Below are 18,364 nucleotides of genomic sequence, written 5' to 3' on the forward strand. Positions count from 1 at the left end.
CTGTAACATTGCTAAATTTGAGCATATTTTTACATTAGTGTCAATAATAAATGTCTATATGTACCTGTATGAGCTTTTGTATCTAAATTGGTACAGGTAGATTAATCAAACCATTCCACGTGACCGAGGTAATACAAGCATGATCAAATAGCTAATTTGGTAAATGTTTGTCATGGCTTAATAGAGGCAATTCTTTATCAGTATTTTTATGACTAATAATAGTTGACCTCCATTGGTTCAATAAATGAATTTTCTTTCTTTTATTTTGTCTCAAGTTCACTTCAAGCCTGAGATACATTATCTTGATAACATCAGAAAAATAAATACAAATTAAGGTGATAAGAGGTTCTGAAATTAATGGTCAAAAGAAATTCTTCTCTTACATTCTCTGTGAAGAAAGACCAAGAGCCTGCAGTCCTTGACCGTTGCGGCCATGGGGTCGGCTGGACCTTGGACTGTCCTTGGCCAAAGGAACTGGACATGAAGCAGAGATGACCGCTCAACGTTCAAATCAAAGATGGCATGTTGTGGTTTGATCTCAGCAAGGAATGCCCTATACACATCTGGGAGAGACAACAAAAATAACAAAAAAGCTATGATTTCTTTGCAGGACCTTTTTATAAAACCCATCCTTTTGTGGAATCTAACAATGTCAATTGAGGAATGATCTCACACAACCATCAACGTGCCCCCAAACAAGGTTAAGAGCAATTTTGTACCTTCACTTCTCCATAGCTCAACATTTTTACTATCTCAAAACACGCATCAGGGGTCCGTTGTGGAAATAGATGCAATCAAAGGCAACTTTGAAAATCATGCGAAACTTGATTTTCAACCAGCGCGCATTTCGGACCTACGATTTATGTTTTGCCTTGCGTTTAAACGCAACTCTTTCTGCAACGGACCCCTGAGCCATCTCTTCAAAAATCCTCTCCTCAACTTCCCACAATCACCAACCCCGGAATCGAATTTATGAATGAGAAAAACTATATCTTCAAAACGAGTACCTTGCGGTTGGTGTGAATTGATAGACGGCAGTGACGTAGCTCCTTCATCTGGCCCCCCAGGGGGTGATACGGGCTGTGTTTCCTTGACAACGTAAGCCAGGATGCTGTGGTCATGGTTCATAGAGCAGCTGGTTATCAGTATCTTACAATCATGTACAAAGAGGCACTGGATACAGACAGGGAGAAAGCAATGCCAACTAGCAAAGTGACTGCATGATCTGGGCCCAATATTTAACTCCATGTTCCATTTTTATAAATCTGAATACTTTACTACGGGGGGTGTTTCACAAAGATTCTAGTATGACTAAGAGTCGCACTTAAATGCCTAGTTGCGTGTGGTATAAAAGACATCACCGCATTGGTCAGATCATGGCAAATGGACGCGCACTACTTTGTATTGATCAATAAGATTGCGTGTTGCACATCATCTGCGCGTCGGCTTTAAGTGCGACTTAAGGCCTACTTACTTAAATCTTTGCGAAACACCACCAGGTTTTTTTTTTTGGGGGGGGATAAATTGAAGGAGAATGAAACCCTTGAAACAAGTTCAAATGTATGAAATGGCAATTTCAAAGGAACAGGTCAATGAAAATTTGAGAAAAATTGAATTAACCGTAAATATGAGCATTCAAATATTGAGATCACTAGTGCTATTGGGGTTCCTCTCATTGGCAAGGTGACTGGTACGGGTGATGTTTAATAAAAAAAATTGGAGGAAATATGATACAGGTTCCAGAAAAGCACCAAACCAAATAACCGTACTTCTCTTATGGTTTGTTCAATTTTCACCAAACTTTCAAAGACCCTCTTTGTTTTAAACAGAAGCTATATAATACAAGCTAACATGTTTATAAAAGGATTTCCTTTTAGCAAACTTAAGGTTATTAGTATCTTACAATCATATACATTGTACAAACAACACTGGAAACAGAAAGAGAGATAGCAAAACTTAAGCTTCATGTACTACATGTAATACAAGCTAACTTGAAGAAAAGTTGAGTATTCGATTCAAGAATCTCATTGGTAATCGACTGAGGCATGACTAACTTTTGATCTCCTCGATATGCTCCAGACAATTTTGAAACGAGAATTTGCATGGGACGACAACTCCCAAGGCAAGTTTCGGGCCTAAAATATAAATAATTTGGGGAGCAAATTCTATTTTGTACATGTATATCACAGCACAAAATAGAAAAAAAAAAAAACGGCACAATAATTTTTGAATGATCAACTTCAACCATGGGTTTATAAACACTACAACTAGCTACCCTAAACTTAACATAAAAACCCAATTGCAAACCTAACCCTATATCATAAGCGATAAAGTTAAACTGGGAGCAATTGTCGCAGGAGCAAATGTAGCATCAACATTGTTTTGGGTCGAATGTCCTCCAGGCTCGAGGAGGGGGGGGGGGGTGTACTTCGCAGTGTATTGGCATATGGGGATGTGCCAATCTAATAGGTCACTTATGTGAAAATTCCTTAAACATGGGTAGCAATATTGTCCCCATTGTAGAGAATAATATGCACACACTAGGTATTGAAAAATCAAATATAAATATTAGTTGTTTACTTTATTCTTCTGTTCAGCAGGATCGTAGAGTCCAATATGGGTCACCTGTGCATAACTGCCATCGACTGGTGCTACATCGTCCCAGGTGTAAAGCAGGGTGCCATCTCGTTCCTGTCCTACCACACGCACGGTCAGGTCCTTATCTGTTTGACCTGGAGGTAAAAGAATTAAACAAGATATATGCATGAAGTCTGATTTGTGAAGGTCATGTAGGTCAAGGACGCACATCTTTTAATGGATTAACAAATATCACTTTTCAATGATACGCAGGAGTTATGACCAGGATAACTGAATGTACATGTAAATCACTTATAATTTCGCTGCATTACTCTTAAAATGCCCCCTCTGAAGAACCTGACAAGTCACTTCAACAATGGCCCTCACAATCTTGCCAGCATTTCGTCATTCAAGAAAGTAGAAATATTGAATTTCTGACATGAACATTTATCATTATTATTTTTGGGTTGGGGATGACCCTTTGTAACAGTTTTCTGCAGGTTTCCATCACATGAAAGTACTCAAATAGAATCCAGGCAGAGGTAACATAAATACCTTTTACACACTACAGGAGCAAGTTGGAATAACCAAAATTATCAGGTATCTAGAACGTTCAAAGTTTAGACATTTCCTGGCAACAACGCAGTTTTGCAAGCATTAATGCCTGATTTACATCTGGTACAATGAATCATCATACAATGGATTAGTCTATAATTTTAAATGGAGTAATGAGTAAAACCCAATGGCCCGTATTCTGAAGTCAGGTTTAACTTAGACCATGGTCTAACTCTGTGCTAAAATTATGGGAAGCCAAAAGTGTCAAAATTTTTATTAAGTTGTATGTTTCTAATTTTTCACTGTGCTCTTTCCTGATTCATCGATGGTGAAGACAATCATCTATTTATACTTCCTAAACAATTGTGAATGATTTGAGAGCCAAATGAGCTGATTATGATATCTTTACAATCAGTGATTTATGTAGCAATTGGCTTTCCATACTTAAACCACAACTTTAAACCTGAGTTTAATTTAAACCCGACTTCAGAATACCGGCCAGAGGTGGCAGAACAAAGGGAAAAATACCAAAATAGTTCTGAGCAAATGAAGTGAGTAAACCTTTTGACCTTTTACAATGAAAATATAATTTTCATTTTTGTGCCAGATCCCAATGTAATATCAAGAAACAATTTCATATTGTATTTTACAATGTCCCCTTTTATTTCCTTAGTTATGGAACTGGGAGGGGGTAGCAGGCTTGGGGAGAAGCATTGATTGTCCATCTCTTTTATCAAGAACACCATCCCATTGGACCCTTTTCTTTTTTCCCTTGAGTGGTCTCAATAAAAAGTTAATTGATCTGCATGATAACAAAACACCAAAATAGAAAACATTTTACTTTACAACATGAAAATTAGAAAATTAAGAATATGATTATACTCTCAAGGAATCCAAAACTTATTTAAAACAATTCTAAATACAATACATCTTTTTTTCTAAAGAAAATAGCTTGAGTTCACTTGGACATGTGAGGGAAGGGGGGGGGGGGGTTAAGCTGTTCAAAAGAAATAATACCTTTGCTGATAGCCTCCTCTCTCCTCCCAAGGATGTAAGGGACAATATCCCTCTCTATGTCAAATGTGCACTCCAGCTCCATCACAGAATTCCGCTTCTGGTGTAGGAAAGAACTAGGAAGAGTCCAATATGAATGAAGATATCTCCACAGGGAAGACTCTTCAACAGAAACGCCCTTTAGATGGATTGAATTGACGTCCAAATGCCTGTTTTAGGGATCATAACTTGATGAGCTGTGAGGTAATCAGATGCGGAGCTTCAATCAAAATCATATAAATCTTACAACTACAATGTACCTCCACTTTATACCGTCCTGAAAAGCCGCAAAAAAACAATTTCAATTCGAAAGAGTATAAAATTTTATTTTTCGACGGAAATGATCACAAGTCATTAAAATTTGACGTCAGGCCATACAAGCCAGAAATATGCCCCTGAACAAGCTGCAGGGAGATTGACTGCAAATTGACGCAGAGCTTATCAACAGGAAGTAATGATCTTTGTGACCATTTTATAAATCACAAATGACCATAAACATGTACCTTTTGTAAGCCAAGATCCTGCTTACGCACAGCTACAAGCAAACACTGCAGCGTATATGACCTTATAAAATTCAACTGTGTCAGACCTGATAAGACTAACAGATAGTCAAATCGAAAATTACAAAATCTGACCTTTAGTAAAGTAAATTAATTCAAGGGAAATACATACATTCATGTAGGTTCACGAGTGGTAATGATAAAGAGAAAAGATGAAAACAATAATCAATTATTGAGAGCTCTACATGCCATATTAATTTAAACTACATGTAGCACATCAATGATGTGGAGCTCATCCGACATCTCGCAACGAAATTTAACACAATTTCAATGTCAGCCCAGTTGACACTGTAGTGAATTATATTGGTGACATAAATTGAAGATATAGAATTGAAATTGATGAAGAAATGACATAAAAGCATTTTTTGTGATCTATGAATAAATTCCATGTAAGTTAAGTATATAATTTTCTCGTCGAAATTTCTTAACTCTGTGTAGAACCTTGGTGAACCTCATGAAGCTCTCAGATGGAACAAAAATAATCAAAATCAATCAACAAATAAATAGGTATTATTTGAGTTTTGAAAATATATGAATAAATTAGCATATTTAATGAGTTTCAAAATTCTGTGTTGAAATTTTGTATCACCACCTTGAGCCATCATATAAAGCAAACAAAATTGAAATTGATCACCAAATGAAGAAAAACACTTTTTGTGATTTATGAATAAATGTTACATAAATTAGCATGAATAATTTTCTAGACAAAATTTAAAAACTTTGTGTACAAGTTTGGTGAACCTCAAGCAGCTCTACCAGATTGAAGAAAAAATAAATAAAATCGGTCAACATATAAAGAAGAGGCATTTTCTGTGATTTATGAATTTTGCATTATAAATTAACATAAATATTGTTCTAGTCAATATTTCAAAATTCTGTGTAGAGTTTGGTGAACCTCATGAGGCTCTACCAGAAGGAAGCAAAAATATTCAAAATCAGTCCACAAATAAAGAAGCATTTTTAGTGAATTTTGAAAAATGCGCATAAATTAGCATATTTTAATAATGATATTCAAAATTCTGTGTAGAAGTTTTGAATCCCCCACCTAGCAAACAGAATTGAATTGAAATCGGACTTGAAATGGCGAAGAAGCATTTTGAAATTGTGGACGGACGACAGACGCCACGCCATAGTATGGATGAGCTAAAAATACATGGTACATGTACATATACATTGTAGATATATACACTTTGATCTTTGAAATGAGATGAAAAAGCCTTGCATGGTGTGAAGGACTAAAACTCAATCAACAGACACAATACGTACTATTAGGTGTATTTTCAAATCCTAAACATGAATTATGTGTTTTATGATTGCATAGATGATAAGTACAATTGCACAAAATATGTGTCCATGGCATGCTAAGTTTAATGGGTTATTCAAGGAAAAACTACATGTACATAAAGGGTTGTTTCTCTGATGGACTCACATTAATCTTTGACCAATAATTTATTGTTCTGTGATTTAAAACAGGTAATAGTGAGACAAAGAATTGTGAATGATTGTGTATTTCCATGTGTGTAACACCATTCTTGCATCTCTGGGGAGTGCATACATACATGTACATCTGACTCTCAGGAGAGTGAATTTCTTGTCAAATTGGTGATTCCAAAATCTTAAATTCCACGTTCATTTTTATAAGGCAACATATGATCTGTTTTCTATCATTTTGTGAGTTTCTTCTGTAATTCAGTCACCGGCATGGCCTTCATCCACGTACGTGAACCACCTATAGGCTATGTATCAACTCAGTGGAGCCCGCCATTATAAAAGCCCTCTTGCGGTAGGTCGCCAAGCAATCTTGTTAGCGACGCATGTGAGCACCGTCTTGCTCACTCTTCAAAATGTATGCGATATTAAAATCCTAAAAACTAATGGAATCGTTAAAATTTAGTAAGGCTATGAATACTTATCATTTACATTGACTATCAGTGTATCAACCTATATCAGATTTACAAGCAAGTGTGGATAAGATTTCGAATTACCAGTAATTTGATGAGTGATACAATATGCCAAAATTTATGAAAATATAGCGTAAATTTCATATAGCATTTCAAAATCGTTATTTTCAATATCTTCACAATTTTTCATTGTTTTAAAAAACATCTTATTACTTTAACTATAATTTTCCCGAACTGATAACGTTGGTAGGCTATTTTCTCCATCGCTTAAAATGGAATGTCGGGCTTTCGAAATCAGGTTAATATTTGTTATATTTCTAAAAGAAAATCGTTAGATTCGAGCTACTATACCATTGTTCTCCCGAAGAAGGGTTATCATCTCATAATGTTGTGTAAATGATACATAACAATAAAACTTACGAGTGTAGCAATCCATGTTGGATAACATTTTTCAGTATGAGTTTCGTAATGAAGAGAAAAAATAGGTTCATTCTTAGCACGCGAGCCGCAGAATAATAAATTTTAGCGTGTGCAGACAGGGCTGATCGCCTTGACTGTCCGTTCGGATTATCCAGTCCGATACCGCGTCGGGTTGTATATTCCACGTACCTTTTCCCCTTGCGATGACCACTGTGCAGTTTTAGTGTTTAATTTTGATACTCAATCTGTGAAATTAATAGTTTACCGATATCTAAAAATGCTTGGAATATACCTGACACATAAATTATTTCATTTTCGGTAATTATTATTTCTTTCCTGAATTACAAAAAAGTCAAACTGCCTAGTGTCAAGAATGTGTAACATTGACTGTATAAAATTACAACATTATCAAGGTTTGGGAAATATCTTGTTAAGTTTGCCCAATGTCATCAGTATATCACGGTATATGTTAAACAGAAAATATAGAACAAGTGTATATTTTGTAAATTCCACGGCCACCTATACTATCATGCGACATATATGAAACCGACGTGCATGGCCGCCGGGGGGGGGGGGGGTGGTACTCAAATTATTTTAAATCAAAGTAATAGCAATTTTATAGATCTGCAATATTCCTATCCATGCTCTCGTGATAATGACTTAAAATCATGGTGAGTTGCAATGGGGAGGGGTCGATGAGGGATACTGAAAAGGACCAACATGAGATTGCAGGCCGGTAGAAATAAGAGGGGCAAATATTAATAGGTTAGTTTTATTGGAGGAGAGCTTGACCATAACAGAAGGGAAGGAATAATATGAGACGGTTGAAATTTAGTTTGGGAGAGCTGATCTTTGAGATAGAAAATGTCACAAACAAAAAAAAAAAAAAAAAGAGAGAACAGGGAGATAGGAGGAAAAGAGAAGCTCTTGCAATAAAATATATCAAACAGGCACTTGTCTGGGGCGAAAGTGAGTGATGATAACTTATGCCCGCCCCCCCCCCCTCCCTCCACTCCCTAGTCAATCTTGGTAGCAGAGACACCGAGAAGATGATTGATGAAAAAGGGGCTAATGGGACCCGCAGAAAAAAAATCAGTACTCTTGAACAGGACAGCTTGAAAACTTATAGTAGGATCCTCATATTGTATAGAATTATAATTATGATAAAAGGTACAATTCCACGATAAACAACAGGAATTAATATTAGAAAATAAGGTTATTTGAAAGAGAGTGGGAAAAGGACCCCCCCCCCCCCTTTCTCCCGATCCGCTTGAGACACCTGAACCCGGCTCCCGGCCCTTCCTCTTCTTCTGTATATACCATCTCTTTAAGTTTCGTGAGGCGGGCGTGGAATTTACAAAAAATACAGTTGTTCTATATTTTCTGTTTAACATACAGTGAGATACTGATGACATTGGGCAACTTAACATGACATTTTCCAAATCTTGACAATTTCTATCCTGATTCTTGACCTATAAGATTGACGTTTTGTAATTCATGCAGGAAAGAAATAATAATTCTCGAAAATGAAATCATTAATATGTGTCAGGTATATTCCGAGCATTTTTCGATATCGGTATTTCACAGATTGAGTATCAAAATGAAGCACTATATAACTCTACAGTGGTCACTGCAAGGGGACAAGGTACGTGGAATATATACCACCCGACACCAGTATGGGACTAGATAATCCGCGCGACACACCAGGGGATCAGCCATGTCTGCGCGCGCTAAAAATTATCGTTCTGCGGCTCGCGTGCTAAGAATGAACTTGATTTTTCTCTTCATTACGAAACTCATCCTAAAAAAATGTTATCTAACATGGATTACTACACTCCTAAAATATATTGTAATGTATCATTTACACAACATTATGAGATGATAACCCTCCTTCTGGCAAACAGTTGGTATAGTATTTCGAATCTAACAATTTTCTTTTAGAAATTAACAAAAATTAACCTGATTTTGAAGGCCTGCCATTTCCTCATAAAGTCGAGAAACAGTAATCTATCAACGTTATCAGTTCGGGAAAATTATACTAAATTTGATAAGATGTTTTTTAAAGCAATGAAAAATTATTAAAATATTAAAATTAAGGATTTTGAAATGCTATACAAAATTTACACTTTATTCTCATAAATTTTGGCACTTTGTATCACTCATTAAAATTGCTGAAAATTCGTAATATAACCGTCACTTGCTGGTAAATTCGGTATGAGTTTGTACACCGATAGTCAATGTAAATGATAAACATTCATAGCCTTACTAAATTTTAACGATTCTATTGGTTTTAGGATTTTAATATCGCAGACATTATGGAGAGTGAGCAGAACGATGCTTACATGCGTTGCTAACGGGGTTGCTAGGCGCGAAAATCCGATTTAGCTCCGCCCACTTTTTACACTGAGTTGGAGGGATTCACGTACGTGCATCATGACTGGCTGCTGAGCCACGTTACCATTGTATTTGAAATAATATCAACATATTACTGTAAGTCTTCTATGTAAGAGACATGTTTTATTATTTTCAGTTGAGGAGGGGGGGGGGGGTGAAGGAGAGAAAAGGCAAGGGGCATTTGTAAAATTTTGAATTTTTCCAGGAAAGGTTTGGGAAATGAAAAAATTCCAGGAAATACTGGGAAATCTGAAAATGAAAAACAATAATTCACATAGCCAGGCAACTTTAAATATTCATGTTATATTTAAAGAATTGTTTACTATGATATGTAACGCTTCTAAAAACTTTCTGCTTGTGATCGCATTTCTTAATTTTGTTCCTATCTTTAAAGAAAGCATGAACAAAAATATGTGAAAATCCTTAATTTTGGTCACTTAGGCCAAATTTTGGCTTGCTGTATTATTATGCGGAGCGTTGTGGCCCTGTGGATCAGTCTTCTGACTTTGAAGCAGAGGGGCGTGGGTTTGAATCCCAGTCGTGGCGTGATTTCCTTCAGCAAGAAATTTATCTACATTGTGCTGCACTCGACCCAGGTGAGGTGTATGGGTAACCGGCAGGACTAATTCCTTGAATGCATGAGCGCTGAAAGGCAGCTCGAACTATTAAAGCCGGGGTAATAATAATAACAACGTGCCTCGGAATAGAATTATTCTAGATTTATGGTGCTCTATGCCTATTATTATCATTATGATTATTATTATTATTGCCCGATTTTTGCTAAAAATCAAACATGAAAATTCCAGGAAATACCTATGAATTTCGGGAAATTTGTTTTTGGATCTGTGGAAAACATTAGGTTCAAAGAGCTTCAATGAACCATAGAGCTGACCCTAAAATAGTCGATGGCCTCTGCTGGTGATCTTTTCTATTTTAAAAGTATGTATGATCAATCTTCCAGTCAAGCTTGACTGAAACTGGAGCATTTTGGCAAGGAGGTTCAGTAGAATCCATGCATTTTTTAATTTTTCATTTTCGGGGGCTACTTTTCACAAACTACCACCTAAATCAGAACATTGGATAAGCTTTAACATTGTGATGAATGGGAATTTCTGGGCTCTTTTGATTATTTGGGGGCTTAATCCCCCCCCTGTTTAATTTTGTCCCTGGTGGAATCTCCTTGATATGGCACAATTTTACTAAAGTAATGTTAGGAAAAGAACATACATGTACAGATGACAGACACCAAAGTGATACCACCCCCCCCTCTCTCTCTTCATTAGGTCAGCTGAAACAGAATGGCAAGTGCATGACATCATGGACCTATGATTACATCAATGATTCCTCAATTTCACCCTTTAAAAAAGTGGAACGTCCCTGGTAGCCCCGCCTGCATTATGCAGGATTGCTGACTTCATAGCATTTGAATATAATTCAAGATCACTATTAGGGGCAAAGTTCTAGATACCCTCTTGACTGGCCCCTCTTCCTTATTATTGTCATTGAAAGACATACAAGATTAGAGGAGTAAGGAAGGTTGTGATCATTTACATGAAACTATGACAAAATATCAATTTTCCTCAAAGTTTCTCACCAGATAAGACTTTTGACCTTTGATTGGTAAATTGCCAATTCGTCCACTACCAACTTGTCCACTCACCACATGGTCTACCTTCATTTAGTCTAATGCCATTTAGTCCATCATCATTTCGTCTAACAACCATTTGGTCCAATAACCATTTTCTTTTCATTCATTTTTTACACAATGAACACTTTAGTTAAATTAGACCAAATGGTAAATGGACTAAATGGCTATTGGACCAAATGGTTACTGGACGGAATGGCATTGGACTAAATGCAAGTAGACCATGTGGTGAGTAGACGAACTGATGATGGACCAAATGATAGTAGACGAGTTGGCAATTGGACGAATTGGAAATAAACCAATTGAATGGAATGTTTACTCCCATAATGGCTGATGCATGATACTCCTGTATACAAGCTTCATGGAATAAGAACAAATTTAGATTAATCTTCAGAATTAGAGAAAAAGGTCATAATTTTATATCTAATGAAAAAAAAAACCCACCAAAGTGCACTGACCTCAAATTACATCTGACCTTGACTTTAAACATCTTATTCATTGTTTGTGACACCCCCTAACCCAAGTTACTTGTTACTTGTCGCAATAATCCCAAAACGCAGCTCCTTGGAAGCTATACTGGGATGTCAATAATGTCATGTGCCAATGGAGGTGACAAGGTGCAGGATTTGGGTTGGCTCACACATATACAATATTATAGAATGGATGAGAAAATCCCTGCAATCTGATTGGTTGAGAGCTGTGCACGAATTTTTACTGGGCTGCACGAACGATATCCCGATTATCAAAACGATATCCACTGTAAACAAGCTATCGCCCGAAAAGGTCATTGTGATGTCATCGCGCATGTACTGTTACGCTTGTTTACGTCAAAATTTTGAATTTTCGATCAAGGCAGAATGAATCAAATAAAGGATGCAAAATGATCTGTAAGTACAAATACGGTACCGTAATTGTCATTGGGATTAAATACTTGTTAGTTGAGAAGTCCAGACATACGATCTAATGTTAGATCTACTGCCCTGAGCTGTGAACAGCCAAATTCTCCACTGCACTGCAGGCCCAGGCAGCTGCAAGCGCTGGCCCCCGGCGCGGCCCGGGCATACACACACAGCTATTGGAGGTCGGAGGCTGCCTCAGGCCTCAAGATCTTGTCAATGCAAAGCTGTATTTGGCATTTTGGATATAATAATGGCTTTGTGCCAACATATTATGCAGTTAAGCCCATATTTATGTTGTCCAGGGTTATCAAAGTGTCTGCATTACATTTTGGAATTTTCATGCATCCGGTAAATAAATCATGCGTCCGGTAAAAAAAATCATGCGTCCGGTAAATTTTTTCATGCGTCCGGTAAATTGAATTTACCGGACGCATGAAATTATCATGCATCCGGTAAATCATTAATTTTTGTATTTTATTCAATAAATTTTTTCCATTCTATAAAACAGATGATGCATGGGTTTCTTTCGTGGGTCAGTGGAACTGTGTGCACGCGGTAACTTTGGCATCATGGTCTAAACCCACTCGGCTGCGCCTCGTGGGTTTAAACCATGCCAAAGTTACCTTGTGCACACAGTTCCTACTGACCCACTCTAACCCATGCATCATTTGTATAAAAATGAGCATGCAGGGGTGCGAGTAAAAACATAATGTTACATAATGTCAAAGTAAATTGATCTACATGTACATGTAGAATGAGTCTTGCTTCTGCAATTCAGGCAAGACAATGTTAAACATGTACGTATCACAACTGTTCTGGAAATGCTTTCCTATCTACATGTCATTTTGACAACATTTTTCACGGCTAGTTTCTTTGTTCCACAATCATTCCCGCTCAGTTGCAAGTTTCTGGGTGGGGTGCATGTACATAGTAAACCTGCAGACTGCTGACCTTCCATAAGTCAAATAATTGCCAGGCAAAGCAAAATTTCAATAAGACAATGGAAAACATTCTCTTCAATTACAGATAGGTATTTCAGTGGTCCCCAAATGTACCAGTAGATTTGACTTAGGCAAAGTTACCTGTCATCCTATTCCATATTCTCAAAATGTAAACACTGCATTGAATTTGCAATATAGTCAAGAAGTATCATGAAAAATGTGCTATAATACATACAACTGATTCTATGACATTTGCCCCGCAGCCAATTAATCCATTATAAGTTCCACACACAAATTGAATGACTATAAACTTGAACCCTGAATTTAACACTATATCCTAACAAAAAAATATTCCCACACCTATCTTAAAACCCAATTGCTACCCTGAATCTAGCGCTGGAGCGATTTTCACAGGAGAAAATTTTATGTCATCGCTTGACGTGTCCAGGTCAGTATTAGCAAAGTAACCGACATGTAATTATCTACATTACACATCAAACAGAGTAGGCCTATCTCAAACATTCAGTTCTTCAGTTTACATTGCCCCACCCTCTCCCTATTTTACATAACAACAGATAATGAATGTTTACCCCGAGGATTGTTGATGTTTAATTTACCCACTTGTTGTGAGAGGTAAGAATAAAACAGGTTAGCACTTCATTAAAGACCCCCATTCTCAGTATACTTCATTAAACTGATTTCCCTTAAACCAGTTTGGGAAACCGGTTAAAAGATTCCTTTGCTCGCGTCCTCATCACCATAGATTCCTACACTGTTCCAAAACCGCTTCACTATAAAGTGGTGCTATGGGAATGCTCTCAGTGGAGTCATGTTTTGCATGAAATTTGATACCACAGCTTAGGCATTCTACACACAGTGTAGCGCGCCCAACAAATGCACACACTCTAGAAAGTTTTGTGAGAAGATCGCTTCCCGAACAAGGGCTGTGTCCTCACCTACGCTTATTTAAAAAGTTTAGTGAGGTATAGTAGTCTTACAAGCCTCATGGCGAGGTGGTTTACCAAACTGGTTTGTAAGACCACATTGCAATCGCTTCAAAGACCGCTTTGAGCGCCCCCCCCCCCCTGACATGTTAAACTGGTTTCAACTCAAATAGTTTAAAGAGAAATTCCAGTAGTTGCAGTAAACACTGATTTCATGAGAAAGTCTGTAAAACAAGGTTTAATTGTCAGTATATCATCGAGGATCTAGATCTGGTACTGTTACATTAACTGAACTTTGTGAAATCTTGAAATCTATGCTGAAAAATGTTCACGCCGAAGATCCCCAACACAGATAAGCGCACGTGGGACAATGTATAATTATTGCTTAGGGCGTCGGCCCGACGCCCTACCCGATTCCTGTGCTTATTTGCTGATTTCTCAGCAATTACACAATTTCTTCCAGAATTCTTTGGCACATGCGTTTTATTTATACAAACAGACACTTTGGTGGTCATTTCATTGGATTCTGTACGAACTCATTTTGATATCGTTACCAAAACTAGCATTTACCTTTAAGATGTAGTTTTTAGATGTTGATGAAAACGAAGTTAAATAATCTTAAGGCATATCAAGACCAGAGCCCTGTAGTTACACAAAGCTTAGGGATTGTCTGCAAAGACAAATAATACATAAAAGGGCAACCTCCTATGAATTCTACACTTAAAGGGGTAGTCTGGAAGCAAAAGCAAAATATGCTGAAAATTTGATCAAACTCTGATAAAAATTGATAGGGAAAAGTTGATTTGAATAAAAGTTTAGCAATATTTTGTAAAAAATCATGAAAATATGCAATAGAAGCCTGATGCTATGTCCCAACATTACTTTTTTCTGACATGTGTACAATTGTCTCTATTACACCAAAATACAGCAATAATAATCTCATTTTTTTTTATTCTTGGTGGATAAAAAGTTGAATTATTGAATTATTTAATAAAAAGTGGAGAAATCACATTATCAGTTTGCTCATCAGATACATTCAAATACATTTAATAAAGATGTAATGCCACCCTTTTCAACATACATGTATGTAGTCTAAAGTTAAAGAGAAACTGACAAGATGAAGATTTTATTAAAGTGAAAGCATTGTTTAGAACTGCCAAGATGACAGTATCAATTGCCATGAAAGAAGGGTCACAAATTATATACATCTCGATCTACATGTTCTCACAAATTTGTAGAAAACAAGACTTAAGTAATTAGAAAAAAGTAAAGTAGTTCCCACTGCATGAGATTATACGAAATGTACGGTAATAAATTTACATGAAAAATTCGAACTTTGATTTCTCGTTGAAACCTTTAACCTTTTGGAAACTCAAATATTTCAAATGGTCACTTTGTATGCTTAATTTACATAGCATGCTAACTCCTACAGCATCTCCTCATTCCTCCACACATGGGGAAGGGAATTCAAGGGATAGTTTCATACAAGAGAGTACTATATAGCTAAGAGAAAAAGAGGAATAAACAATCCAGACTAGTCCTAATTAAAGGGATACTCTGGGCTGAATTTTATATCTAAATAAATAAAGTAAAATTCACAGAGCAAAATGCTGAAAATTTCATATCAAAATCGGATAATCAATAACAAAGTTATTGAATTTTAAAGTTTAGTGCTAAACTTTAAAATTCAATAACTTCGTTCAATATTGCTCAATATTTTGAGAATTTAACAGTTAATTGTCACGTCATCAGGAATATTCATGAGGTGGGCTGATGATGTCACATCCCCACTTTACTTTTTCGTATGTTATTACATGAAATCATAATTTTTTTTATACATATGTGTAAATGATGTGTCTCCATTATAATGAAATACCTGAAAGTTGCAGCAATAAATAACTATTCAGTTGTCAATCCAATTGCTTTAGTTCTTGGTAGAAAAAATTTGAATTAACCTTGTTTCATATAAATAACAAGTGGGGATTATACGATATGACATCATCAGTTTGCTCATTGAATATCCATGAAGACATATCGTCTAGAACTATTTCACCGGAATAATCAAAATATTTAAAATTCAATAACTTTATTTGTTATCCGATTTTGATCAAATTTTCAGCATTTTGCTCTGCAAATTTTACTATATTTACTGAGATATGAATATGTTTAGCCTGGAGTATCCCTTTCATGAATTAAAATTTAAAATATCAAAGTAGAATAACCTTAGTAATTAAACATTTTTTACAGTTATTAAAGTCGATATACTAGATATTTTTTTCAACAAACAATAACAATTACCTTCCCTTCCAAAATTTAAAGTACAATTACTAAAAAATGTAATCAATTACATAATTGATCAATTAGCTTGTAATGAAGCTCAGTCCCGGGGGGGCCACTTACATTGACGAGTGGATACCATGCGCGACCAAAAAAACACGTAAAAAGGATGTCTTTTTCACGATAGGGCACGTTACGTACGTAACGTGATAAGGGTGTCAAAAACACAAAAATTATGAAAAAAGGGTATCTATTTCGCTAGGAAAATTACATGTTTAGGGTCAAATTTGCGGGGATGATAAAACAAAATTAAAATGTTTTATATAGGATGTCCTTTTTGCCCAACACTTCGTGTTTAGAATCCGATTTGCGCGAGGTGTAGAAGCTGGGGTCGTACTAAACCAAATAAGGTAAAGCCGACGGCCGAAGGACCCGTAACAAATAAAACATTCCTGTACTTGTTTAGGGGTTCATTTTAGGGAATATTTGCCAAGAGTATCGCTTTGTTTCCAATACTTGTTAAGGGTAGGGTTTCACACGCCAATACTTGTTAAGAGATGCATTTTCAGAATATGGAAATTACGTGTTTAGGGTGCTTTTCGAGACCCCATGGTCGCGCATGGTATCCACTCGTGAATGGAAGTGGCCCCCCCGGGAGCTCAGTCCAGCTCTTAAAAAAAAAAACAATAATCTTGATTATGTAGGATGGTTTATCACACCATTTGAATAACAAATAGATTTATACCCCACTCTACCGAAATTCTTTACCTCTTCTTCACTGAAATTACTTATTACTCAGGAGAAAACACATAGCTATAGTATATAGTCAAACTTTATTAACATGGGAGTTTAATCTGTATCTGACAAATTATTGAAACCTTATTTAATTACCTTTTAATGTTCTAAATTGGCAAGAGCAATCTCTATTTCATTGCATGAGATCTACAAATGGGGCAAAAAAATTCAGAATTCAGGGCAATCTTTGAAGAGAGAGGATCTACATCATGCATGCAATTATTGCAATCACTAAAATTGTTTATAGAAAGGTCTAAATGGTCCGCAAGGGAGAATTAGAAGGCACTAAAAAATTGAAATATCTTCATTTCAAGGATCAGTCAGCAAAAATGACGGCAGCTACCCTTTTTTCGTTGAATGGTATATATTGTAGTTTATTCTAGTCACTGAACAATTTATTTTGGAATTAAACAGGTGCATGTATTGAAGAGGATAAAGTTTGAAATTCTCAGCAAATTTTAAGTCTAGTAAGAGCCAAAAGCAAGCCCAAAAAGGTTAAATTATGTTCATGCCACCACAATCTTTCACCATGATCACCCAGAGCCGTTTAATTATTACACAGGTCACGTGGCAACATAATTCGAACAGAGTGCCACACCCACATCAAGCAGTCTTTATAACCCACTGCAATATTGCAACCCCGGTCTTTCTCACTTCCGATACGCTATAACAGCGCATGTTCGAACTTCAAACGTGCGGATGTCAAACCTGTGTGCGATAATATGAAGACTCGACTCATCAGCTATCGGCAGAATTAAGAGCGGAACAAAGTTTAGCGCATTTCTAATTCTAGTTCTACTCAGTCACATCATTATGCAACAGAACAGTTGCACTCAGGCATAACAATTTCATTTTCATCTGATTCTCACGTCAGTTGCTGGCTGCATCTTCTGTCAAATAAGTGACAAAGTGTAGTTAGCAGGCGCAGGCCGGCCTCCAAACTGGCTGCAGCAATCACCAGTGCGCGAACATGCCGCGCTGCGCCGCCGGGCACGTCCAAGCACCAACGCTGCCGTGATCGTGAGGCGACCAAACGCATAATACTCCTGAGCTCCGCGCGCGGTGTTTGGTTCAGTACAGGGCTTGCCAGCTCGGGCCCGGCCCCGCGCCGGGGATCGGAAACCTAGGGAGCTCCGGCCAGCGCGGGCCAGAGCTCCCTGCCCTGGCCTGGGTATGGTTAGGACTGGGCTTGATTAATTCGCAATTCGATCATAATTAATAAGGCATGCCATTAATAATTCACGGAATTTAAACTCGAAATACAATTGTGCTAAAATCATGTACCTGAGTTAATGCTCAATGTTCAACTTTGGTCGGAGTTTGGTCGCGGATCTCAGCAGCAACGAGATGACACAATTTAGCTAGCTAGCGGTGGCTGGCAGGCACACGTCGCCGCGCCGACG

General features: G+C 37.0%; 1 protein-coding gene across 1 annotated transcript in view; it reads right to left on the bottom strand.

The window, feature by feature from the left end:
• LOC121411737 (protein pigeon-like) overlaps window positions 1-18,334 on the bottom strand; it is a 43,823-nt gene extending 25,489 nt beyond the window's left edge. Inside the window, exons 1-5 of the mRNA XM_041604572.1 lie at window positions 18,246-18,334; window positions 4,150-4,382; window positions 2,581-2,732; window positions 1,008-1,173; window positions 384-563 (exon numbers count right to left, since the gene is read on the bottom strand). Of these exons, the coding sequence (XP_041460506.1) occupies window positions 384-563; window positions 1,008-1,173; window positions 2,581-2,732; window positions 4,150-4,231 (580 nt within the window). The 5' untranslated portion in view covers window positions 4,232-4,382; window positions 18,246-18,334. The remainder of the gene's footprint in view (window positions 1-383; window positions 564-1,007; window positions 1,174-2,580; window positions 2,733-4,149; window positions 4,383-18,245) is intronic.
• Between the last annotated feature and the right edge of the window lie 30 nt (window positions 18,335-18,364).

Source organism: Lytechinus variegatus, chromosome 3 (genome assembly GCF_018143015.1).
Source record: "Lytechinus variegatus isolate NC3 chromosome 3, Lvar_3.0, whole genome shotgun sequence".
Classification (NCBI taxonomy): domain Eukaryota; kingdom Metazoa; phylum Echinodermata; class Echinoidea; order Temnopleuroida; family Toxopneustidae; genus Lytechinus; species Lytechinus variegatus.